At 44.1% G+C, this 26,521-nt stretch overlaps 1 protein-coding gene across 5 annotated transcripts in view; it reads left to right on the forward strand.

Annotated features, from left to right (window-relative positions):
* LOC126471125 (transcription factor CP2) overlaps positions 1-26,521 on the forward strand; it is a 941,484-nt gene that overhangs the window by 525,925 nt on the left and 389,038 nt on the right. For all 5 annotated transcript variants that reach the window (XM_050099206.1, XM_050099210.1, XM_050099207.1 and 2 more), the window contains one exon: positions 16,400-16,526. In XM_050099206.1, coding sequence (XP_049955163.1) covers positions 16,400-16,526 — 127 coding nt within the window. The remainder of the gene's footprint in view (positions 1-16,399; positions 16,527-26,521) is intronic.

Raw genomic sequence — 26,521 nt, forward strand, 5'->3', positions numbered from 1 at the left:
CACACACAGCTGTCCGGGTAGGTAACGTATCTGTAGTTCATTAATCTGTGCAATCTCGAAACTATAGATCTCCTGAAGAAGGACGTTGCATGGTGCAGGCATCCTAGAGCCGCCTGCAAGTGAAACTGACAGGATATGAACACTCGTGACGAACGCAAGGTGCTACCCATACGTGTAGTTATAGTGATATTTTCATTTTCGAACTGAAACTTCCAGTAATGGTTTTCCTTCATCAATTCTCTCTATCTACGTATCTATCTATCTGTCTATCTATCTGTCCATCTATTTCTCTGATTTCTTTACCTCGATGATAGGCTGGAGAAGACTACTTGGGGCAGACAGTCAAAAGACCGTCGCATTGGTTATGGTTGTTGTCTCGTTTTCAAAACTTTTTTTTTTAAATGCGTGACATAGAGCTGTATTAATCCTTCTTTGTTAACACTACCGCTCTCGTTAATTTACAACCTTTTACCTATGAAAAGCATTAATATTATTCAGGTTTAATAACAAATTCAGACATGGAAAACCACATATTATATATAAAATCTTCTCAGTTGTGCATATGTGGAAAAGTAATGAGTGCTAATTACTTTCTGTGGTAAAACACTTATTCTCTTTCTATATATGCACAACTGTCAATATTTTATATGGAATCTGTGGATTTCCATGTCTGGAATTCTTTTGGACGCTAGTTCAAATGGCTCTGAGCACTGTGGGACTTAACATCTGAGGTCATCAGTCCCCTAGAAGTTAGACCTACTTAAACCTAGCTAACCTAAGGACATCAGGCACATCCATGCCCGAGGCAGGATTCGAACCTGCGACCGTAGCGGCCGCGCGGTTCCAGACTGAAACGCCTAGAACCGCTCGGCCACAGCAGCCGGCTGGAGGCTAGTAACTAAGCTACAGCTGGCGTTACTTTCTTTAAAAGAATGTGTTATTAGTTTCGTTTTTAGTTTCTTGTTATACATTGTGGCTGTATGTGTTTATTCTCCATTTTGTGAGGATCTGAGTTGACGAGGTTTACGGCTCTTAAAGTAAATGAAGGGGTCTCCGTAACTGAAAGTTTCCTTTTTTCATTTTGCGTGGCACTTCATATCCCCGAAGAACGCTCATGTCATAAAGTGCGCTCACATTAAATTCAAATTTATATTATTTGTTTCATCTACTTATTTTGTGCGTTTAGTATCCATGGAATATTTTCTATCGTGCGCTCTTTAATTTTGAAATTAAATTACCCGAAACAAAATGAACGCGTAAAATGATTAAATTTCGAGTGAATACAGAATAATATTAAACGAATGGTCTCTTACGCGTTATACATAGGACCTATTTTTTCTGTATATAGATAACATACCCTGTTCTCTTAATGTAAATGCTATTAGTGTACCAGTTGTTTATTTAAGGTTCTGTGCTTTCCCTGTACCGCTAAAGGAAAAAGCACATTTTGAGCTGTTTCTTTCTTCATCCAAGTCAAATTCGAACTTATCGATCATCTGTAATTACCTTGCTGTTGAGTAAACATTAAACCCAAACCTTTCGTACTTCCCCCGTATTGCAATGGAATTCTTGGCGTTATGCAACATGCACCTTTGCTGGCAAGCGTGGCTAGTATCCATATCGGTCATAATGTCCTTGTGTGTGTGTGTGTGTGTGTGTGTGTGTGTGTGTGTGTGTGTGTGTTTGCGTGCGTGCGTGCGTGCGTGTGCGTGTACGAGCGCGCGCGCGGGTGTGTGTGTGTGTGTGTGTGTGTGTGTGTGTGTGTGTGAGAAATTCCATGTGGTTGATCTATTAAGGAGCGTGATGCAATTCGTGTGACGCGCATAACGCATGTGTTCCGTAGTCGTCGTTCAGCTTCTCTCTCCCAACACCAAGATATGTTGAATTAGCTTTGCGTCTATACCTAGTATGTTCACTGCTATAGTGAAATGTCCTTATCAATGAGATAAATTTACCAGCGATCTTACGAGATATAATGTTTCTCATGTCCGGCCCACTACGTACTACCTATGAACTTACATTATTGAAGACCACATTATACGTAGTTAACGTTTTCAGGGTGTATACGTGGACAAGGAAAAAAAATTCCCGGATTTTTCCCGGATTTCCTGGTTAAAAATACACTTTCTCCCGGATGAAAACACAGTTTTTCCGTGTTATTAAGTGACAGTATATTTTCCCTTGGAACTGTAAAACTTATCAATTCTTTGAATGGTTATGTTTTTATACATGGGCGTAGAATTTCCCGGCACTTTAAAAAACGAAACTCAGGGAAGAAAACCCCTTTTGGAAAGGTGTTTTTTTTTCAGCAATATGTGCGCTGTATATTTTCGTATCACGAAAGTATAAATTCGAATCCCACCAAACACCGCATGTTACTTTCCGAACCGTGTAATCGAGATTGCGATACGCTTTTGTAAGTGAGTCATTGCTCATGTCACGTGATCCCGCCAGTCAATGACAGCAGATATTCAAAGCGTAGGACACGTGATGTAGTCCGCTAATAGCAACATCACTGTTAAGTAGCGCGGATACACAAACAGGAAAAGTTAATGTTTTAAATTAATATACATAGTGTTGCTACAAGAAAAGAAAAGCTTTCACGTACAACATTTGTCTCTAAGGTTAATAAGCTGCAACAGAAGCTAAGCTTTCACATATAATGTTGATTTTTCTTGCCCGTGTTACACTTTAAGATACATCACACAAATGTACCAGCAAAATTTTTAGCCGAGTCCTGTGACTTGTTCTCAAAGTTTTCCACAAATAAATTAGCTACCGCAGAGGAGCGAGAGCTTCCCGTAGCACTACATCAATTTGCTCATAATAACGACACGATTGTCTGATCTGGGCTCGAAATACTTCTAATGGCTCGTCATCAAACGCTCTGTGATTTAAGGAATTCATCGAACATTCTTACACATAGTTCCACTTGCGAAAGAGGAAATTTGCGTTGAAAGTAACGTTTTTCAAACCACCATTCGCTATATTTTCCCGCGACCTGTTAGAAATAGGTTCGTTTCAGTAGTCGTCAGAGAGCGCCAGGTAATAGGCGCCATCGCGCTTTGGCAGCTACGATGACGCAGGAAGCCCGTATGTCAGTATGTGTAAAACATTAAAAGATCTTACGTTATGTCATAAAAGAAAAGAGGCCGAAATATCGTTGTGTAATACTGCGAAAGCTGTTAATACAAATACTACCCATGACTGGTGTGGTTTCTAGATCTGATTACGTTTATTTTGTCACTGTCTGCAAGATAAAACAAAATAGGTATTTCTAACACTGCAGAAATTGTAACACACACCAAATAAACGAGACTGTTTTTGCACAAATAGTCATCTTTATAACACGACAGAATATAATTCACGAAGGCCAACATAAAATGCCTATTAGGCCTACTACAAGCAAATAGTTTAATTTTAAAAAATAGTTTCACATTTCATTCATACGCCCCAGTTTCTCGAGCATGAGATCGAATAGTAGTAGTACGAGATTTTTACTTAAATTTGGAATCGTCATGCCGGCCGCGGTGGTCTAGCGCTCAGTCCGAAACCGCGCGACTGCTACGGTCGCAGGTTCGAATCCTGCCTCGGGCATGGATGTGTGTGATGTCCTTAGGTTAGTTAGGCTTAAGTAGTTCTAAGTTCTAGGGGACTGATGACCACAGATGTTAAGTCCCGTAGTGCTCAGAGCCATTTTGGAATCGTCATATTCTTCCCTAATTGGTGTGATGTCCCCGTTTCTTCTCCTTCATCGTTCTAACAAACAATCTTGTCATGACTAATTCTGGAACTATTCCTGCATTTGTCAAAATTTAGTCGCTGGTTAACTTCACTAACCCTGTCAGAATCACCGGTTTAGTTATCCCTGATTATTCTCCGGTTAGGCGTTGTTATGTTCGTGCATACCACTTTCCGCGCTACTTCCAGAACAGAAGTTAAGCGGCTGCTAGACGGGGACTGTACAGCTGGCCCTTACAAGTGTAGCGATCTGGCCAAAAATTTTCTGACAAAATTTCATTTTCTTGGATACACCGAGAAGATAATACGTAATCTTTCTTACCTGTTATTCCTGTTAGTCGTTTATTTCCACTCTGGTAGTCTGACTCTATGGATTTCGCTAGTAATTATAACATAGCTGATCATTCCAAACTCAATCAACCACATAATCAGACAGCGAGCGGTTGGCGTTCACTCGTTCGGCATTACTCCGCTCAGCTCGTATAACCCGGTCCCCTTTTGCTTGCAGGAAAGTTTATTTCTAGATGCGACGAGGATTCCCCTGACAGACATCACGTACACTAGGAACGCATTCAAAAATTAACTTATGATTCATTCAGAAATCAACTTACAGAGTGTGTTCAAAAACCAACAGGGATGCGTTTCAAAATCATGAGTAATCGATAGTCCAACGTGCGCTGGATGCTAGGCTCTTTGTGAAACATGATTTATTTCTTCTCAAGAATATGAATTTGGCGCCCCCTCCTCCCTCCGTAATTGTCATTCGGGTCAGATACATCGGTTTGTCCCGCCACTCAACTGCGCATGCGCATGAGCCCACTCGTAACTGCTATAACGAATCTAGTTAAACCGTTGTGACGTCACGCTCATCGGAGACATTTTGTTGTTATGAAGCACTGCATAGTCTTCCTAAGGTCTTCGACACATTTTGCTGTTGGCAAACGTTTGTATGAGCACTGTGTTTTGTTGTTGTATATGGCACATTTCCTTTGCAATTTATGTTTTATTTTCATATTTTTTTCTCGTTCACGTTTTATTGTTGTAGTATTATTCTGCAGTAGCGGGATAGAGTAATATCCTTTGTTAGAGTATCGATTCTTACCAGTCGAGATTACAAAAATTTAACTGAAACCTAAAATAACGAAAAATTCCCGGAATTCTAAAAAATTCCCGGGTTTTTCCCGGTTTTCTCCCGGATGAAAAAATTCCCGGGTTTTTCCCGGATCTCCCGGTTGTCCCGGGTCGTATACTCCCTGCGTTTTATACATTTCGCCTGAAAATAGTTACACAGCCGAATCGTCGTAGTACATAAAATAAAAATGAAATGAATATGTATAACAGCCACCGAGCGATGTGGCGCAGTGGCTAGCACACTGGACTCGCATTCGGGAGGATGACGGTTCAATCCCGCGTCCGGCCATCCTGATTTAGGTTTTCCGTGATTTCCCTAAATCGCTCTAGGCAAATGCCGGGATGGTTCCTTTGAAAGGGCACGGCCGACTTCCTTCCCCGTCCTTCCCTAATCCGATGAAACCTGATGTCCTCGCTGTCTAGTCTCCTCCCCCAAACAACCCAACCCAACCCCTGTATAACAGCCAATGCGGGAAATTTACTTGTTTCAAGAAGTTTATTACGGCTGTGGACCCTGTTTCAACTTAATTATTTAATACTCCTTGTCATCTGAGATAATAAAGCAAGAACTTTTTAATGGAACGATGTACTCTTTAACGGCGTTAGAAACTTCTTGATACGACGAGTACATTGGTGTAAGGATTGTTAACGTTGTCGTCTAAACTTCCCGCAAAAATATTCAAGAAACATGATAAAAGTGAAAACAATGCTGTGGGAATCGGCTATTGCCATATAAACACCGCCAAGCGGTGCTCTCGCGGTAAGCTTCACCATTGTATCAAGCCTTTCGACAGTTTACTTGTTTCCACAAAAGTTCTCTACTTAAATATGAATTTGTACACGCATTTCAAGTGGTTTTCCTAGACCCTTTCTGATACACTAGAAGTTAGCACATACTCGCAGTTCCTTTTACAACAATCGTAGCTGACTCTATATATGTCGTATAGAACCAAGAGGAAATACATTTTGTCTTAGCAGCGTAGACCTTTCTTCCTGCTGCATATGACGACGGTTTAGAACATTTTTCGGATACTTATACGAAAAATTTCAAAGCGAACATAAACGAGCGTTGTATCACTGTACTCGTCTTTTCAAGGGTTTTCGAATGTCATTAAAGTATATCATTTAAAAACCGTACTCGCATTATTACCTCGGATGATACAGCAGTTAAGCGTATTGGCTATGCGACAGTATTACGTTCCCCTTTGCCTACTGTCATTTTCTGAAAACCTACTACTAGTTTAGATATCTTGAGCCGTTCACAAAATAAAAGGCGTGACTGTTTTAGTAGATTCGCCTTATATAGCCACAGCCATCCCTGTAGCATGTCTCTGTGCTACACCATGATTTAAGAAGCTAAGAAGCTTATGTCCAAAGCTGAGTATGATTTTACCTGTTGATAAATACAAGGGCGCACTGAAAAGTAATGCCTCCGAATTTTTTTGTGTGAGAACTCTTAAAGATTTTTAAATGAAACAAATTTTATTAGCATTCTACATCTTTATTCTTCATGTCTGCATATTTATTTCTCAGCAAAGTCACCATGGCGACGAAACCATGTCTGCTGCGGCAGAGGGTTGCAACTTGGGTCAGCAAAGCGAGAAAGTCGACCGAGTAGTATACATGACATATATTATCTCAACCGTTATTGGGAACAGAATAAAATTTTTTTAGGTTTTTTGGGGTGTCCGGATACTTTTGGTCACATAATGTAGGTCACAATCGTAAAGATTTTCAAGTGTTCGGCTTTGCTGTGTGCGATAAGCCATTAGTGTCAACCACAACGGTCAAATATTTAACGTGTCTTTCCCAAAAATTTTATATGGCACGGCCATATAAATATATTGGTTGGGAAAATAAATGACAGTCAGAGAATAATTAGAATAACTTTTAGAAACTCTAGTTGTGTCACAGAGGTTGCTTGCATAGCACTTGCGTTACATATCCCCTGAGTTAGCTGCACTGGAAGAGATGCGTATCAGTCACGATTAAGAAAAAAGAAAAAAAAACAATAAAAAGAGCTGCATTTTCCCCCGTGGTTTTGTTTGGCTTTAACGAGTATGTCACAAGTCAGCTCAAAAATCACTTGCAGGAAACGCTGAAACAAACACGAAAATGTTGCACGATTTCTTTCGGAATTTTTTGATGACGTACGTACGTAGGACGATAAAAATAGGTAAATTAGGCCATTCCTTCCGCGCACCATCGGGAATGGTGTAGGAATTGGAATACATTATACTACCACACTATCTCTCCTCCTCAACACACGGTGAGATAACTTGGGGAGTAGGAACGCAGATGGTGTCCTTAAGTCTAACAGCAGCGGATGTGGATTGCAAATTTGACACGATTTGGAGATTAGCTTAAATTGGTGAGGACTGCGTTATGCAGTTTAGCAAAATATTCTTGGAACCCATTACGGAACTCATTCGAGAGGACGACGGTTCAATCCCGCGTCCGTCCATCCTGATTTAGGTTTTCCGTGATTTCCCTAAATCATTCCAGGCAAATGCCGGAATGGTTCCTCTGAAAGGGCACGGCCGACTTCCTTCCCTAATCCGATGAGACCGATGACCACGCTGTCTGGTCTCCTTCCCCAACCAACCAACCAACCAACCATTACGGAACTCGCACAACCTATGTACTGTGTAATGTACGTCAGTTCATATTCTGAGTGAATATTTCTTAAAATCATCTAATTACCCACGCCGAAAGCCACTGTGCGAGGCAGAGTGTACTTCGTGGTAATATTGACCCCGCTGCACACCCCAATCTCGTCAATCTTATTGTAATGGTACCTACTCGAAATATCCGATAGAGGCAGCAGAGCTGTCGCATAGTCTTACTCAAATACTTGTTCTCTATATTTATCCAACAGGGTTTCCCGAAAACAGCGTCCATTTTATACCAGTGATTCCCAATGAAGTTACCTGAGCATATCTATTACGCTTTCACATCGTCTAAAATGACCCGTTACACACCTCTGATTGCCGGCCGGTGTGGCCGTGCGGTTCTAGGCGCTTCAGTCTGGAAGCGCGTGACCGCTACGGTCGCAGGTTCGAATCCTGCATCGGGCATGGATGTGTGTGATGTCCTTAGGTTAGTTAGGTTTAATTAGTTCTAAGTTCTAGGCGACTGATGACCTCAGAAGTTAAGTCGCATAGTGCTCTGAGCCATTTGAGCCACACACCTCTGATTCTTTTCACATCCATCACCAGAACATACTGCAGCCATACTCGAGAATTGATCACACTAGCGTTTAGTATGCGGTTTCCGTTACAACACCCCATTCTCCCCAAAATGCTCCTTCGCCTTCCCTACTATTAATGTTACATCTTCGTTCTGTATAATAGTGATTAATAGTATTACCCTTATATATTTAAATGCACTTACGCACTCTCGAAGTGAACCACTTATCTTGTACCTTTCCCATGTTGGTTGGCATTCTCCTGCATCCATCAGCATTTAGAAAGGCCTCCACTCAATCCACCAAATGGGAATACTGTCTAAGTCGTTATGCATTTCCTTAATCGCACGACAATGGCACCATTGTGTAAACATAAAACCTCGTCAGGGAACAATCTGCGTTTCTTACTGCTTTCCGTAAATGGTCTATATACAGTTTACAATGAAGTGAGAAAACTGATGGGGTACCTCCCAATATCGTGTCGGATCTTCTTCTGGCAGCGTAGTCCAGCAACTCGACGTGGCATGGACTCAGCAGCGACCGTAGCGGTCACGCGCTTCCAGACTGAAGCGCCTAGAACCGCACGGCCACACCGGCCGGCAATCAGAGGTGTGTAACGGGTCATTTTAGACGATGTGAAAGCGTAATAGATATGCTCAGGAAGTCCCATGCAGAAATGTTGAGCCATGCTTCTGTAGGCGTCCATAATTGCAAAAGTATTGCGAGTACAGAATTTTGTGCACGATCTGACCTCTAGATTATGTCACATAAATGTTCGATGGATTTCATGTCGGGCGATCTGGATGGCCAAATCATACGCCGAAAGTGTCCAGAATGTTCTACAAATCAGTCGTGAACAATTATGGCGTGGCCAGCTTGCACAGTGCCTTATTGACAACTTGGGACCATGGCTTCTTGGAGTCTGAGCCACACTCGAGCCCTACCACCAACTCTTACCAACTGAAATCGGGACACTTCTGACCAGGCCATGGTTTTGCAGTCGTCTACGGTCAAAAACATATGGTCAAGAGCCCAGGAGAGGCGCTGCAGGCGATGTCGTGCTGTTAGCAAAGCCATTCGCGTCGGCCGTCTGTTGACATAGCCCATTAACGTCAGATTCAGTCGCACTGTCCTAATGAATACGTTCGTCGTACGTCCCGAATTGATTTCTGCAGTTATTTCACGTTGTGTTGCTTGTCTGTTAGCACTGACAACTCTACGCAAACACCGTTGCTCTCGGTAGTTAAGCAAAGGCCGCCGGCCACTGCGTTGTCCGTGCTGATGTGTAATGGCTGAAATTTGTTATTCTTGGCACACTCTTGACACTGTCTATCTCTGAATAGTAAATTCCCTGACGAATTCCGAAATGGAATGACCCATACGTCTAGCTCCAACTACAATTCCGCGTTCAAAGTCTATTAATTCCCGTCGTACGGCCATAATCAGGCTGGAAAATTTTTCACATGAATCAACTGAGTATAAGTGACAGCTCCGCCAATGCACTACTGTTTTGAGCTTTGTGTACGCCATACTAACGCAATGTATATATGTGCATATCTCTATTTCAGTGTATTTATAGCATTAGAAGTTCTTCTACGCTTTCATCCTGAACACCCAGAAATAAGTTTGTCTGTGGTGATTATCCGTCGTCCAGTGTAGCGTACTGCATGCTATAGATGTCTGGATATTTCTCCTTCTTAGCTGTAACCGGTCGAGGTGATCTTAGGTAGAGTTCTGTAAAGTGTCGTCGTTGACTGACTGTAGGAGGACATAGTGTAACGTAGACAGAATTTCTATATGGTGAGATGGATGGCAGTTTGCTTCAAGATTATAAAAACGTAAGTTGAGTAGGAAAAATAAACCTGTAATGTTCCACTAAAGTATTAGTGGTGTACTGCCTGATAAAGTTACGTCGATTAAACATCCAGGCGTGACGTTGGAAAGCCATATGAAATGGAACGAGCACGTAAGGTGGAGTCGACAACGGTTTTTTGAGAGAAACCCAGCAAAGGTGTAACAAAAAGGTATGGGGTAACACTTTATTTCCATGTTAGAGCTCATTTTATACTTCTTTTCGTAATCGCATTAATCATCTACATCTACATACATACTCCGCAATCCACCATACGGTGCGTGGCGGAGGGAACCTTGTACCACAACTAGCATCTTCTCTCCCTGTTCCACTCCCAAACAGAACGAGGGAATAACGACTGCCTATATGCCTCTGTACGAGCTCTAATCTCTCTTATCTTATCTTTGTGGTCTTTCCGCGAAATATAAGTTGGCGGCAGTAAAATTGTACTGCAGTCAGCCTCAAATGCTGGTTCTTTAAATTTCCTCAGCAGTGGTTCACGAAAAGAACACCTTGTTTTCTCCAGAGACTCCCACCCGAGTTCCTGAAGCATTTCCGTAACACTCGCGTGATTATCAAACCTACCAGTAACAATGTAATTGTTTCCTTTTTACATGGCGTGCTCCTATTTTCATCCCATCCTTCAACATCTTTATCTGTGCTGCTTGTCTGTGAACGGAGTTAGTGAATGACTGAATGTCGTATGTGAGATCAACATTTAAATTCTCAGTTGTGGCAAAAACAAGTCCAATGAACCACATGGAACAGAATACACCGGGTTCAGCATCAAGAGGAGGGAAGCACTCTGGGTTCGCGTGTGCTAATGTTATATGCTGATTGCGTTCCAAATTGCCTATAACGTGCCTCACTTTAGATTCAACTAGTCCACACTAGCAGCCCGCCTCTGAATTGCTTCTATGTCCTCTCTCAATACGACCTGATAGGATCCCAAATGCTCTAGCAGTACTCAAGAATAGGTCGTATTAGTGTTTTATAAGCGGTCTCCTTTACAGATGAACCATATCTTCCCAAAATTCTACCAATGAACCGAAGATGACTATCCACCTTCCGCACAACTGCCATTACATGCTTGTCCCACTTCATATCGCTCTCCAATGTTACGCCCAAATATTTAATCGACGTGACTGTGTCAAGCGCCACAGTACTAATGGAGTATTCAAACATTATGGGATTTTTATTCTTATTCATCTACATTAATTTACATTTATCTATATTAAGAGTTAGCTGCCTTTCTTTATACCAATCACAAATCCTGTCCAAGACATCTTGTATCCTCCTACAGTCACTCAACGACGACACCTTCCCGTACACCACAGCATCATCAGCAAACTGCCGTACATTGCTATCCACCCTATCCAAAAGATCATTTATGTAGATAGAAAACAACAGCGGACTTACCACACTTCCCTGGGACACTCCAGATGATACCCTCACCTCAGATGGACACTCCCCATCGAGGACAACGTATTGGGTTCTATTACTTAAGAAGTCTTCGAGGCACTCACATATTTTGAACCAATCCCATATGCTCGTACCTTAGTTAGGAGTCTGCAGTGGAGCACCGAGTCAAACGCTTTCCGGAAGTCAAGGAATATGGCATCCGTCTGATACTCGTCATCCATGGTTCGCAAGATATCATGTGAAAAAAGGGCGAGTTGCGTTTCGCAGGAGCGATGCTTTCTAAAGCCGTGCTGGTGCGTGGACAGCAACTCCTCTGTCTCAAGGAAATTCATTGTATTCGAACTGAGAATATGTTCGAGAATCCTGCAACAAACCGATGTTAAGGATATTGGTCTGTAATTTTGAGGATCCGTCCTTCTACCCTTCTTATATACAGGCGTCACCTGCGCTTTTTTCCAGTCGCTCGTGACTTTACGTTGGACAAGAGATTCGCGATAAATGCAAGCTAAGTAAGGAGCCAATGCAGTAGAGTACTCTCTGTAAAACCGAATTGGGATCGCATCAGGACCTGGCGATTTATTTATTTTCAACCCATTCAGCTGCTTCACAACCCCAGAGATGTCTATCACTATGTCCTCCATACGGGAATCTGTACGAGACTCAAACGGCGGTATGTTCGTACGATCCTCCTGCGTGAAAGATTTCTCAAATCATGGGAAACAAACAGAACGTACAAGCACTGCATGATACCTATCTTACACGAAATGTTCACCATACTGTCTCGGTTACGGTATAAGACACCTTCCTAAATGAAATATTCGAAAGCCCTCCGTTAGCAACGATACATACATGAACTCGCCGTCGCATTAAATCCTTGATGCGGTGATGTATACCTGGAGAACTGCATACTGTTTCACAGCCTTTCAAGGTGTGTGCACGAAGATTTTGTGCATTTTGTACCTCGTTACGGTAGACAAGAGGTTTGAAATGCCCCCTTAAAGAAACATCTAATGGACAAAGTGGAGGCTAAAGAATTGGTCCACCGCTACCTATCCATCTGTCACGGAATCTGTTATTTAGAAGCCCACGGACATTGACACGGAAATCAGTAGCAAGTCCATCGTGCGTGACGTACACTGTGTGATCAAAAGTATCCGGACACCTGGCTGAAAATGACTAACATGTTCGGGGCGCCCTCCATCGGTAATGCTGGAATTCTATATGGTGTTGGCCCACCCTTAGCCGTGATGACTACTTCCACTCTCGCAGGCATACGTTCAATCATGTGCTGGAAAGCTTCTTGGGGAATGGTAGCCCATTCTTCACGGAGTGCTGCGCTGTGGAGAGGTATCGCTGTCGGTCGGTAAGGCCTGGCACTAAGTCGGCTTTCCAAAACATCCCAAAGGTGTTCTACAGGATTCAGGTCAGGACTCTGTGCAGGCCAATCCATTACAGGGGTCTTATTGTCATGTAACCATTCCGACACAGGCCGTGCATTATGAACGGTGCTCGATCGTGTTGAAAGTTGCAATCGCCATACCCGAATTGCTCTTCAACAGTGGAAAACAAGAAGGTGCTTAAAACATCAATGTAGGCCTATGCTGTGATAGTGCCACGCAAAACAAAAAGGGGTACAAGCCCCCTCCATGAAAAACACGACCACACCATAACACCACCGGCTGCGAATTTTATTATTGGCACTAAACACGCTGGCAAATGACGTTCATCGGGCATTCGCCATACCCACACCCTGCCATCAGATCGCCATTGTGTACCGTGATTCGTCACTCCACACAACGTTTTTCCACTGTTCAATCGTCCATTGTTTAGCTCGTTACACCAAGCGAGGCGTCCTTTGGCATTTACCGGCGTGATGTGTGGCTTATGAGCAGCCGCTCGACCATGAAATCCATGTTTTCTCGCCTCCTGCCTAACTGCCATGATAACTGCAGTGGATCCGTATCCAGTTTGGAATTCCTGTGTGATGGACTGGATAGATGTTTACCTATTACACATTACGACCCTCTTCAAATGTCGGCGGGCTCTGTCAGTCAACAGAAGTGGTCGTCTTGTACGCTTTTTGTGGTGTACGTGTCTCTTCACGTTTCCACTTCACTATCACATCGGAAACAGTGGACCTAGGGATGTTTAGGAGTGTGGAAATCTCGCGAACAGACGTATGACACAAGTGACACCCAATCACCTGACCACGTTCGAAGTCCGTGAGTTCCTCGGAACATCCCATTCTGCTCTCTCTCTCACAATGTCTCATGACTACTGAGGTGGCTGATACGGAGTACCTGACAGTAGGTGGCAGCACAATGCACCTAATAATCAAAATGTATGGTTTTTTGGGGTGTCCGGATACTTTTGATCACATAGGTTATATCTTTTGTCGTACACGTTCTAGCAGGATAGGTAGAGTATTCTCAAAGAAAGCGTTTCCCCGTTGAGCGTGCGTGGACGAACGTGCACTAACAGTCACGACCAATGCTGGTCCAAGCGTTGACAGAAAATCTTTGTTGATTCTCCAGGGATACATCAGCGCATCAGGGATTTAATGCGATGATGCGTTGATGAATATATCCTTGCTAACAGAGGGAATTTTCAACGTATCATTTAAGAAAATGTTTCATACTGTAACCAAGTGGGTACCATGCAAGAAAACGTTACATTCAATGCTGTTACGTTCTGTTTCTGTGTGTATCCCCTGATGAATGCAGTTACGAAGAGAAGTGGAAAATGAGCTGTAACATGAAAATAAAGCGTTTCCGGACCCATGTCCATGTTATGTATTTTCTTCCTCTACGTCCGAGAAATGTTTCGTGAAAGTTTAGCCATGCCGTCTTGTTGCAGCCTGCAGAATGCTAGTGTGATCCTTTCTTCAGTGCTTCTCGAGTGTTTAGGATCCCCACTAGGTAGGATTAAAGGAAAATGTCGAAGCAATTCAAAGAAGTGCTTCAATATTTTTTAGCGGAAGGTTCGATCAACGCGCGAGTATTATGAAAATGCTGTGTGAAATCAAATGAGAATCCTTGGAGGGAAAAACATGTCACGAACCGGCGTTTGCGCCGACTGAAGAACGATTGTACTGCCGCCATCGTACATATCGCGCAAGGAGCGCGAAGACAAGATACACTGAAGCGCCAAAGAAACTGGTATAGGCATACAGAGATGCGTTAACAGACAGAACGCGCACTGCGGTCTGCAACGCCTACGTAAGACAAGTGTCTGGCGCAGTTGTTAGATCGGTTACTGCTGCTACAATGGCAGGTTATTAAGATTTAAGTGAGTTTGAATGTGATGTTATAGTCGGCGCACGGGAGATGGGACACAGCATCTCCGAGGTAGCGATGAAGTGGAGATTTTACCTTACGACCATTTCACGAGTGTACCGTGAGTATCAGGAATCCTGTAAAATATAAAATCTCCGACGTCGCTGCGGCCGGAAAAGGTTCCTTCAAGAACGGGACCAACACGACTGAAGAGAATCGTTCAGCGTGACAGATGTGTAACCCTTCTGCAGATTGCTGTAGATTTCAATGCTGGGCCATCAGCAAGTGTCAGCCTGCGAGCCATTCAACGAAACATCATCGATGTTGACATTTTTAGCCGAATGCCCACTGGTGTACACTTGATGACTACACGACGCAAATCTTTACGCCTCGCCTGAGCCCGTCAACACCGACAGTGGACTATTGATGACTGGAGATATGTTTGCCTGTTCGGACGAGTCTCATTTCAGATTGTATCGAGCGGATGGACGTGTACGGGTATGGAGCCAACCTAATGACTCCATGGACCCTGCATGTCATCAGGGGGCTGTTCAAGCTGGAGGAGGTTCTGTAATAGTGTGGGGCGCGGGCAGTTGGAGTGATATGGGACCCCTGATACGTCTAGATACGACTCTGACAGGTGAAACGTACGTAAGCATCCTGTCTGATCCATTCATGTCCATTGCGCATTCCAATGGACTTGGGCAATTCCGGCAGGACAATGCGACACCCCACAGGTCTAGAATTGATACAGAGTGGTTCCAGGAACACTGAGAAGACATGAACATTATTGAGCATATCTGGGATGCCTTGCAACGTGCTGTTCAGAAGAGATCTCCACCCCCCTCGTACTCTTACGGATTTATGGACAGCTCTGCAGGATTCATGGAGTTAATTCACTCCAGCACTACGTCAGACATTAGTCGAGTCCATGCCACGTCGTTTTGCGGCTCTTCTCCGTTCTCGTGGGGGCCCTACACGATATTAGGGAGGTGTACCAGTTTATTTGGGTCTTCAGTGTCAATTGGGTCTCGTACGGAGGCATAATCGCAGTCTTTTCTCCCATGCTTCATTCGCGAGTAGAACAGGAAAAGGAATGGCCAGTAGTACTACAAGGTATCCTCCGCCATGCACCTTATGGTACCTAGTGGAGAAAGTGTGTAGATGTAGATGCAAGGACTGAGTGCTATGAACCACATCGTACAACACTGAGAACCGCCACGTTTCTGCTGCACAGTCTAGGTAATTCTATTATCGTTGCTGGAGATGGCTCGCAACTGGAAATTTCCGGAACAAGGTGAGTGGCCCGGAAGAGCGACTGCTGGTGCCGGAAAAAGCCAGCAAAGAAAATCTGCCTGGCGACGGGCCCACACATCCATCGCTCGCTCTCGGCCGGCGTTGGTGCTCTTCTCATTGTGCTTGGGCGCCTCCAGCGTATGAGATATTCTGCGCCAGTCAGTGCCATCACTGTCAAGTTTGTACTCTGATTCTCTGTGGAAAACTGTGAAATTTTCTGGGTTGCCAAGTGCTGCTGTTTACCTCGTGTTCAGTTTCACTAGCGTTTCGCCTGTGATTAATTCTCATTTTACAGAAATTGCTGTATTTAAACCCCAGTCCAGTCACTGGAAAAATTGTTCTGCAGTTGCTCTGCATGATTTTATACGAATGCCGGCATGCAGTCTTCCATTCGTGCCCAGCAAGCTAGTGGTCCGTCTGTAAAGGCTGATGACGTTAAACTCTTTCCTTGCTGTGTTCGTGGTTAGTAAAATGTGTGCGTTTGTGGTGTTTCAGGAACGGGTGGGGGAGAGAAGATGAGTAGCTGGCAAGTGGAGGACATCGATGACAACCTAGCAGCCGACTTGGACGGGAGCCTCTCGGGCCTGGGGGTCGACCTCACCACCGGATCCTACAGCATGAGGTGAGTACCCGCATTACATATTCAGTCTGGTTGCAGTGAACTACTTCCCTTGTTCCACTCCAGACAGCAAAACGAGTACGTTGTTTGCAGCTGAAATTTGGAGGGTAACAATGCCTTTATAATAAAATTCGTTGCTGTGAAACAGCTAACAGCCACTAAATTGGTGAAATAGCTATATTGTCATTATCAATTTCAAACTGTCAGTTCATCTTCAGATATCTGGAGTTCATTTAAGAGCAGTCATGTTGATCATGTCTTAAATACTTCGTCGCGTCATTGTGCCAGTGAAAACGTTTCATTTTTTTTACGCTCTTTGTACATATTACTGTTGTTTTCACTTTGCGAATAGGAATTAGCTTAATTTTCACTTCGTCTGCTTTGTACTGTGGGGTACCACCCAACCAAAAAAAAATATCTGTGTTACCTTTCATAAACGCATTGCTGTCAAAAATGGCTCTGAGCACTGTGGGACTTAACATCTGAGGTCATCAGTCCCCTAGAACTTAGAACTACTTAAACCTAACTAACCTAAGGACATCACACACATCCATGCCCGAGGCAGGATTCGAATCTTCGACCGTAGCGGTCGCGCGGTTCCAGACTAAAGCGCCTAGAACCACTCGGCCACAACGGCCGGCGCATTGCTGTCGTCTGAAAGTGAACTGACGATTCTGAACTGTTAATGACAAAAACCATAAATTGATTTAAATATTTCGTCAATTTAGTGGCTAGCAGCTGTTTTACAATACGTTTATGCACACTGCTTTCCTGTAAGGATTATTTAAATCACAACACGAAGTTTGCACAAAAAGTTTCTTTCCATAATAGAAAATAAATATCAAGTTCTTAAGAAAATATTGTGCAACAGGCGATCAGCGTGAAAGAAATAAAAAATAAAATAGTGGTTAGCTTTTACATTCCGATGTCAGCGGTCGCAGTTAGAACGTATTATGACTTAGAGAGAACGTCTTTCGCGACTGCAATAAGGCTGGTAATCACATCAAACACAGTTCTCTTCATTACAAAGCATAAAGAGTGATCACTGTAAAAGTACAGCTTTGCTTGATGTTTGGATAAATGATACTTAAAACTATTCGTGTCCGTAGTGTTACGATTTTTTAGTACGTACAGTAAGCATTTCCACATATGATTCAGTTGCGGGGTGTGGATACATGACACTGCACTGCCCTGCTGTAATAATATGGTCCTATTTTGCTGTGAAATCCTCATACTTCCGTACAGCAACGAAGTAAATTATAAGACATAAGTTAATTTAGTAATTCTTGAGAGGTTGCTGCTTACATCTTTTGCTTTTACTCTGCATAAATGAGAATAATTTTATATGTACACTATTACCTTTAATATACCATATTTTACCTATCATGAGCAAACGATAATTCGATTTACACTGTCTGATCAAAAGTATCCGTACACCCCCTTTTTTTTTGAGTCATCAGTCTTTTGACGGGTTTGATGCGAACCGCCACGAATTCCTCTCTTGTGCCAACCTCTTCATCTCAGACTAGCACTTGCAACCTTCATCCTCAATTATTTGCTGCATGTATTCCAATCTCTGTCTTCCTGTACAGTTTCTACCCTCTACAGCTCCCTCCAGTGCCATAGAAGCCATTCCCTGACGTCTCAGCAGATGTCCTGTCATCGGGTTCCTTCTCCTTGTCAGTGTTTTCCACATACTCCTTTCCTTTCCGATTCTGGGCAGATCTTCCTCATTCCTTACCTTATCAGTCCACCTAATTTTTAACATTAGTGGAGATTACTATGGGGTGTTGCGGTGGCGCGGTTCCTTCCGTCCCTAATACGGCGAACCTGCACCTACCTGTGAACATTGTCTCAGCAGATCATCAGTAGGCAAGCCGAGCGAAACCTACTGTACTTCAACGTGAACCAGGCTGCAATTAAAGTAGCTAATCTACGTTTTGGGAGAAAGTTTTCACACGAAATGAAAAGTTGTAAATTTTGTCCTTAATTAATGTATTCTGAAACTTAGGTGAACAAGTATCACTGCCAAGCCCGTGTTAGTCTTAACACAGTCACTCACAATCCATTTCACTCACGTTAGCAAGTTTATGGTGTTTACATTTCCCGCACTAATAGCTACCGAAATACGGGTTGTTTTTGATTGAGAATGCTCGACAAATATTAAATCTGTCGGTACCTAATGCAGTCACAGTTTTTAGCCACCGACCTGCTCAATAAGCCACGCGGAATTTGTCTTTTCTCGTCACAAAATTCACTTAAAAATTCCGAAATTTCTACACGCCCATCGGAATAATTATGCCGTCACTTTACAACACTTTTGATGTATGAAACACTGCTAGATCCGGCAACTTATCATTTCCATCGGAACTACTACTACACACGTCCGAACTGTTTCATGGCTAGGCTCCGACTCCTCTCTACAATACGCCAAGTCTTCTCTACCAGCAGAGAAAGGCGCGCGAAGGATATTGCTTTACCATTGGTCAGTTAACTCAACAGCCAATAGCAAAACAACATTCTCCCGCGTCAGTCCGCGCTTTTCATCAATAACCAATCGCAAAATAGTAAACCTAACGACTGCACTTTTTACCGACGTAATTATCTAATATGCTGAAGTTTTGTTTATGCATAAAGTTATTTACTACTGTTATTTATACCTGAATTAACTTTCCCTTTACCATAAACTTACTTTAAAAATCTGTTCTACAGAAACCTCCTTTGTCCTCATCCATACTTCTTCGAAATGCTCCCACACTAAATCACACTACAAACTCGTTAAACAATTACCTTCATATTAATCTTAAACAACATTCACGCATCATTCATACTGCTAAAACACATTTATAACATTTTACATGCACAAAGAGACATAATAACACTTTATGAAAATACTACTACAGTTTATGAAAAACATTCTATTACTTTAGTGCACTCTAGTGGGCACAATCGAAACTAAATCACAGTCACTATCCAATACTGTCCTCTATCGGCTGATACATAATCTACGTGCGTGTCCAGTCTCGCGTCACCATCTGTCGCTATCCAGCTCTGAGACACATCTCCCACTTAACTGCCTCCAAGGCAGGATCGGTATACGGCGCTACGCCTCAATGTGTCTACCCTTCGCATTTGTGACGGTTTGAAATCTGCTGTGGACACCTTCAATAAGGCGTCTTAATGTTTGTGGAGGAATCGCAGCTCAATCTTCCCCAAGAACTGAATACAAGACTGTAATGATGTTGGACGCTGGAGTCTGGAGCGAAGTCGTCGTTCTAAATCGTCTCAAAGGTGTTCCATTGGGTTCAGGTCGGGACTCCGGGCAGGACAGTTATTTTCACAGACCAGTGCCTCAGATATGTTGATTTGTGACAGGATGCATTGTCGTACTGATACAGTCAATCATTGTGTCAGAACTGTTCATCTACTGTAGGCAGGACACAGTGCTGTAAAATGTTTATATTCTTCCTCATTTAGCGCAGTAAGGGGACCACACCATAAACACGAAAAATACCTCTAGTCCACGACACCACCTCCTCCGTGCTTCAGTGTTTGCACTACGCATGATGGTAGATAACGCTCTCCAGCTATTTCCCAAACTCAGACATTTCCATTGCACTGCCACGTGGTACAGCGTGAGTCATCACACCAAAAAACTCGTTGTCAGTGTGGTGTCACCGCCAGATACCACACTTGCTAGATGGTAGCCTTTAAATCAGCCGCGGTCCGTTAGTATACGTCGGATCCGTGTGCCGCAACTATAAGTGATTGCAGACCGAGCGCCGCCTCACGGCAGGTCTAGAGAGACTTCCTCGCACTCGCCCCAGTTGTACAACCGACTTTGCTAGCGATGTTTCACAGACAAAATACGCTCTCATTTGCCGAGACGATAGTTAGCATAGCCTTCAGCTACGTCATTTGCTACGACCTAGCAAGGCGCCATTACCAGTTACTATTGATACTGAGTCATGTACAGTCACGAGCGCCACTCATCATTAATGGATTAAAGTTAAGTATTCCACCAGCTACGTCCGCTTTTCTAAAGTCTAATTTCCTTGTCCTGTTCCAGACCTCACGCCAGCCTGCGTGAGCTAAAACGCGTGCCTTTCGGCTTCCTCTAGTACCCGGTGTTGGCTCTCCTGCCAACCCACAACAGTCAGTCACCGACTGCCAGCGGCGTCGATTTTTATATCACCTCAACCGTCGCTTAGCGTTGATTACAGAAATGTGCAACTTCTTAGGAGCTGCTCGGCCATAGTACCCTATTACTTTTAACTCCATACGCACATTCATTATGGTACACTACTCACCATTAAAATTGCTACACCAAGAAGAAATGCAGGTGATAAACGGGTATTCATTGGACAAACATATTATACTAGAACTGACATGTGATTACATTTTCACGCAATTTGGGTGCATAGATCCTGAGAAATCAGTACCCAGAACAACCATCTCTGGCCGTAATAACGGCCTTGATACGCCTGGGCATTGTGTCAAACAGAGCTTGGATGGCGTGTACAGGTACAGCTGCCCATGCAGCTTCAACACGATACCACAGTTCATCAAGAGTAGTCACTGGCGTATTGTGACGAGCCAGTTGCTCGGCCACCATTGACCAGACGTTTTCAGTTGGTGAGAGATCTGGAGAATGTGCTGGCCAGGGCAGCAGTCGAACATTTTCTGTATCCAGAAAGGCCCGTACAGGACCTGCAACATGCGGTCGTACATTATCCTGCTGAAATGTAGGGTTTCGCAGGGATCGAATGAAGGGTAGAGCCACGGGTTGTAACACATCTGAAATGTAACGTCCACTGTTCAAAGTGCCGTCAGTGCGAACAAGAGGTGATCGAGACGTGTAACCAATGGCACCCCATACCATCACGCAGGATGATACTCCAGTATGGCGATGACGAATACACGCTTCCAACGTGCGTTCACCGCAATGTCGCCAAACTCGGATGCGACCATCGTGATGCTGTAAACAGAACCTAGATTCATCCGAAAAAATGACGTTTTGCCATTCGTGCACCTAGGTTCGTCGTTGAATATACCATCGCAGGCGCTCCTGTCTGTGATGCAGCGTCAAGGGTAACCGCAGCCACGGTCTCCGAGCTGATAGTCCATGCTGCTGCAAACGTCGAACTGTTCGTGCAGATGGTTGTTGTCTTGCAAACGTTCCCATCTGTTGACTCAGGGATCGAGACGTGGCTGCACTATCCGTTACAGCCATGCGGATAAGGTGCCTGTCATCTCGACTACTAGTGATACGAGGCCGTTGGGATCCAGCACGGCGTTCCGTATTACCCTCCTGAACCCATCTATTCCACATTCTGCTAACAGTCATTGGATCTCGACCAATGCGAGCAGCAATGTCGCGATACGATAAACCGCAATCGCGATAGGCTACAATCCGACCTTTATCAAAGTCGGAAACGTGATGGTACGCATTTCTCCTCCTTACACGTGGCATCACAACAACGTTTCACCAGGCAACGCCGGTCAACTGCTGTTTGTGTATGAGAAATCGGTTGTAAACTTTCCTCATGTCAGCACGTTGTAGGTGTCGCCACCGGCGCCAACCTTGTGTGAATGCTTTGAAAAGCTAATCATTTGCATATCACAGCATCTTCTTCCTGTCGGTTGAATTTCGCGTTTGTAGCACGTCATCTTCGTGGTGTAGCAATTTTAATGGCCAATAGTGTAGGTGGACTGCTGGTAACAAATTGGAACTCACGAGTCATTCCTTGCACTGATATGCTGCTATTTCTTTTTTTTTTATTTTTTTTTTTACAACCACCGTCCGCAGTGTTCGACGGTCCCTGTGTCTCAGTCCTTAAGGTCTTCCTGGTCTCGGTTGGACTGTGGTTCTTTCTTCGCATTTCAATTTCACAATCGCATCACCAACAATCGACCCAGGCAGCCGTAGAAGGATCGGAATGTCCCTAAAGGATTTGTTACTAAGGTTACATCCAGTGACTAGTCCACTTTCGAAACAACGAAGCTCTCACGAACGACCCATTCTCATGACACTACTTCGCTGCTGGCACCCATTTTTGTACTGGTGGGCGCGCCTCTCGTGACATCTAGTGGTCAGTTCCGCATTACATAGAGTTGTCCGGATACTTATGATGAGACAGTGTATTTACCACTGTAGCGCATCATGATTCAGTGTTCCCCTCTCTGTCAGGCATGCCTTTCTTATGCCTTGATTGCGTCGCTCCTTGTTTGTTAGCCCAGATAAGTGCGTAGTTCATGTATGCTGTGTTTCCTCTCACGTCTATGCCTATCGACTCATATACAGGGTGGTCCCGAATTCATGGTACAAACTTTAATGGTAGGTGCAGGACATTGTAACAAGGATATATTGTATAGGAATGTATAGTCCCAGGTGACGCGGTGAGGCGTAAACAGGGGAAATAACGGCCGAAAGGAAAACGAAAGATTTTATTGAAATCGTTGTTGACAAGTGTCATGTTTACAGTAAGTGTTCAAAATTGCGTCCACCATGAGCGATACATGCTTGACAGCGTCGGTGCAGCGATTGGCGTACACGTTCAAAGATGCCTGGTATTTCACGCACACCTGCAGCAGCTACAGATATGCGAGCAACGAGATCCTCATCTGAGTCAACTGGAGTCTCATAAACAAGACTCTTAAGATGTCCCCATAAAAAGTAATCGTGGCAAGAGAAATCAGGAGATCGGGGTGGCCAAGGGACTGGTCCACCACGCCCAATCCATCTAGCACCAAACGTGGCATTCAGGTAATTCCGTACAGCAGTGCTGAAGTGTGCTGGCGGTCCATCGTGCTGAAACCACATGCGGTTACGAATGGCGAGCGGAACATCTTGCAGCAGTTCTGGTAACACTTCTTGCAGAAAAATAAGATAGCTTTCGCCACAGAGTCGCGTGGGTAGTAAGTATGGCCCAATCAAAAAGTCGTTCACAATACCAGCCCACACATTAATACCGAAACGTTGTTGATACGCATGTGGACGCGTTGCATGTGGATTATCTGTTGCCCACACATGGGAATTGTGCGCATTAAAGACACCCTCGCGTGAAAATGTCGCTTCATCTGTAAATAGCACATGACCTACGAAATCCGGCTGCAACGCACATTGCTGCAACAACCACTGGCAGAAGTTCACGCGAAGAGGATAATCTGCCGGATTCAATGCTTGTACTTTTTGAAAATGGAAGGGGTGTAAGCGATTTTCATTTAACACTCTGCATACAGTCTGATGACTCACATGTACGTCACGCGCAACAGTTCTTGTGCTTGACTCGGGTCTATCAGCCACTATGTTCAAGATGCGTTCTTCCAGTCTTGGAGTGCGTACAGCTCTTAATCGACCAGCGTCATGTCTGTTGACGTCGAACGTACCTGTTTCACAAAGTTGACGATGTAACCGTTGAAAAATTCTATGATCCGGCATTCGTCGATTAGGATACTCCGCGCGATACATTCGTAACGCAGCTCTGGCGTTACCATTTGCACGGCCGTACATGTAATGCATGTCTGCTTTTTCTGCATACGTAAAGTCACCCATCGTCTACGGCAGCACAATTGTGAATGGCGCTTGTCCCTACTGCGATACATCATGTTCATCTACTGCCCCCTACCGGCAGTGACACCAACCGATCACTCCATTTCTCTTTCCCCTGTTTACGCCTCACCGCGTCACCTGCGACTATACATTCCTATACAATAAATCCTTGTTACAATGTCCTGTATCTACAATTAAAGTTTGTACCATGAATTCGGGACCACCCTGTATTTGTCGGTGTTAACTTACAGGGTGTTTCAAAAATGACCGGTATATTTGAAACGGCAATAAAAACTAAACGAGCAGCGATAGAAATGCACCGTTTGTTGCAATATGCTTGGGACAACAGTACATTTTCAGGCGGACAAACTTTCGAAATTACAGTAGTTACAATTTTCAACAACAGATGGCGCTGCAAGTGATGTGAAAGATATAGAAGACAACGCAGTCTGTGGGTGCGCCATTCTGTACGTCGTCTTTCTGCTGTAAGCGTGTGCTGTTCACAACGTGCAAGTGTGCTGTAGACAACATGGTTTATTCCTTAGAACAGAGGATTTTTCTGGTGTTGGAATTCCACCGCCTAGAACACAGTGTTGTTGCAACAAGACGAAGTTTTCAACGGAGGTTTAATGTAACCAAAGGACCGAAAAGCGATACAATAAAGGATCTGTTTGAAAAATTTCAACGAACTGGGAACGTGACGGATGAACGTGCTGGAAAGGTAGGGCGACCGCGTACGGCAACCACAGAGGGCAACGCGCAGCTAGTGCAGCAGGTGATCCAACAGTGGCCTCGGGTTTCCGTTCGCCGTGTTGCAGCTGCGGTCCAAATGACGCCAACGTCCACATATCGTCTCATGCGCCAGAGTTTACACCTCTATCCATACAAAATTCAAACGCGGCAATCCCTCAGCGCCGCTACCATTGCTGCACGAGAGACATTCGCTAACGATATAGTGCACAGGATTGATGACGGCGATATGCATGTGGGCAGCATTTGGTTTACTGACGAAGCTTATTTTTACCTGGACGGCTTCGTCAATAAACAGAACTGGCGCATATGGGGAACCGAAAAGCCCCATGTTGCAGTCCCATCGTCCCTGCATCCTCAAAAAGTACTGGTCTGGGCCGCCATTTCTTCCAAAGGAATCATTGTCCCATTTTTCAGATCCGAAACAATTACTGCATCACGCTATCTGGACATTCTTCGTGAATTTGTGGCGGTACAAACTGCCTTAGACGACACTGCGAACACCTCGTGGTTTATGCAAGATGGTGCCCGGCCACATCGCACGGCCGACGTCTTTAATTTCCTGAATGAATATTTCGATGATCGTGTGATTGCTTTGGGCTATCCGAAACATACAGGAGGCGGCGTGGATTGGCCTCCCTATTCGCCAGACATGAACCCCTGTGACTTCTTTCTGTGGGGACACTTGAAAGACCAGGTGTACCGCCAGAATCCAGAAACAATTGAACAGCTGAAGCAGTACATCTCATCTGGTGTGAAGCCTCGGGTAATTTCATTCAGAGACTACGCCATATTATTGCTACGCATGGTGGATATGTGGAAAATATCGTACTACAGAGTTTCCCAGACCGCAGCGCCATCTGTTGTTGAAAATTGCAACTACTGTAGTTTCGAAAGTTTGTCTGCCTGAAAATGTACTGTTGTCCCAAGCATATTGCAACAAACGGTGTATTTCTATAGCTGCTCGTTTAGCTTTTATCGCCGTTTCAAATATACCGGTCATTTTTGAAACACCCTGTATGTATCAACATTGGCTGAAATTAGTTTATCAGTATTCGCTTGGCCTTTGTTACGACTCTTACTTTTATGGACATATTACACTGAATTCTGCGTCAAAGCTGACGATATACTAATATTCCACTTTCCCAAGAGACCTCTCCAAAATAATTTCAGTTTCTCAGTTTCGTGTTCAGTGAGTGCCAAAAATGCGTATGTCGCGACTGCAGTTGAATATTTTTGTCTGGTATCGTGTTCGGTACTTCTGCATCTACATTCTTACTGCGCAAGCCACCCAACGGTGTGTGGCGGAGGGCACTTTACGTGCCACTATCATTACCTCCCTTTCCTGTTCCAGTCGCGTATGGTTCGCGGGAAGAACGATTGCCGGAAAGCCTTCGTGCGCGCTCGAATCTCTCTAATTTTACATTCGTGATCTCCTCGGGAGGTATAAGTAAGGGGAAGCAATATATTCGATACCTCATCCAGAAACGCGCCCTCTCGAAACCTGGACAGCAAGCTACACTGCGATGCAGAGCGCCTCTCTTGCAGAGTCTGCCACTTGAGTTTGCTAAACATCTCCGTAACGCTACCACGCTTACCATATTACCCTGTGACGAAACGCGCCGCTCTTTTTGTATCTTCTCTATCTCCTCTGTCAACCCGACCTGGTACGGATCCCACACTGATGAGCCATACT

The sequence above is a fragment of the Schistocerca serialis genome, chromosome 3 (genome assembly GCF_023864345.2).
Source record: "Schistocerca serialis cubense isolate TAMUIC-IGC-003099 chromosome 3, iqSchSeri2.2, whole genome shotgun sequence".
Lineage (NCBI taxonomy): Eukaryota > Metazoa > Arthropoda > Insecta > Orthoptera > Acrididae > Schistocerca > Schistocerca serialis.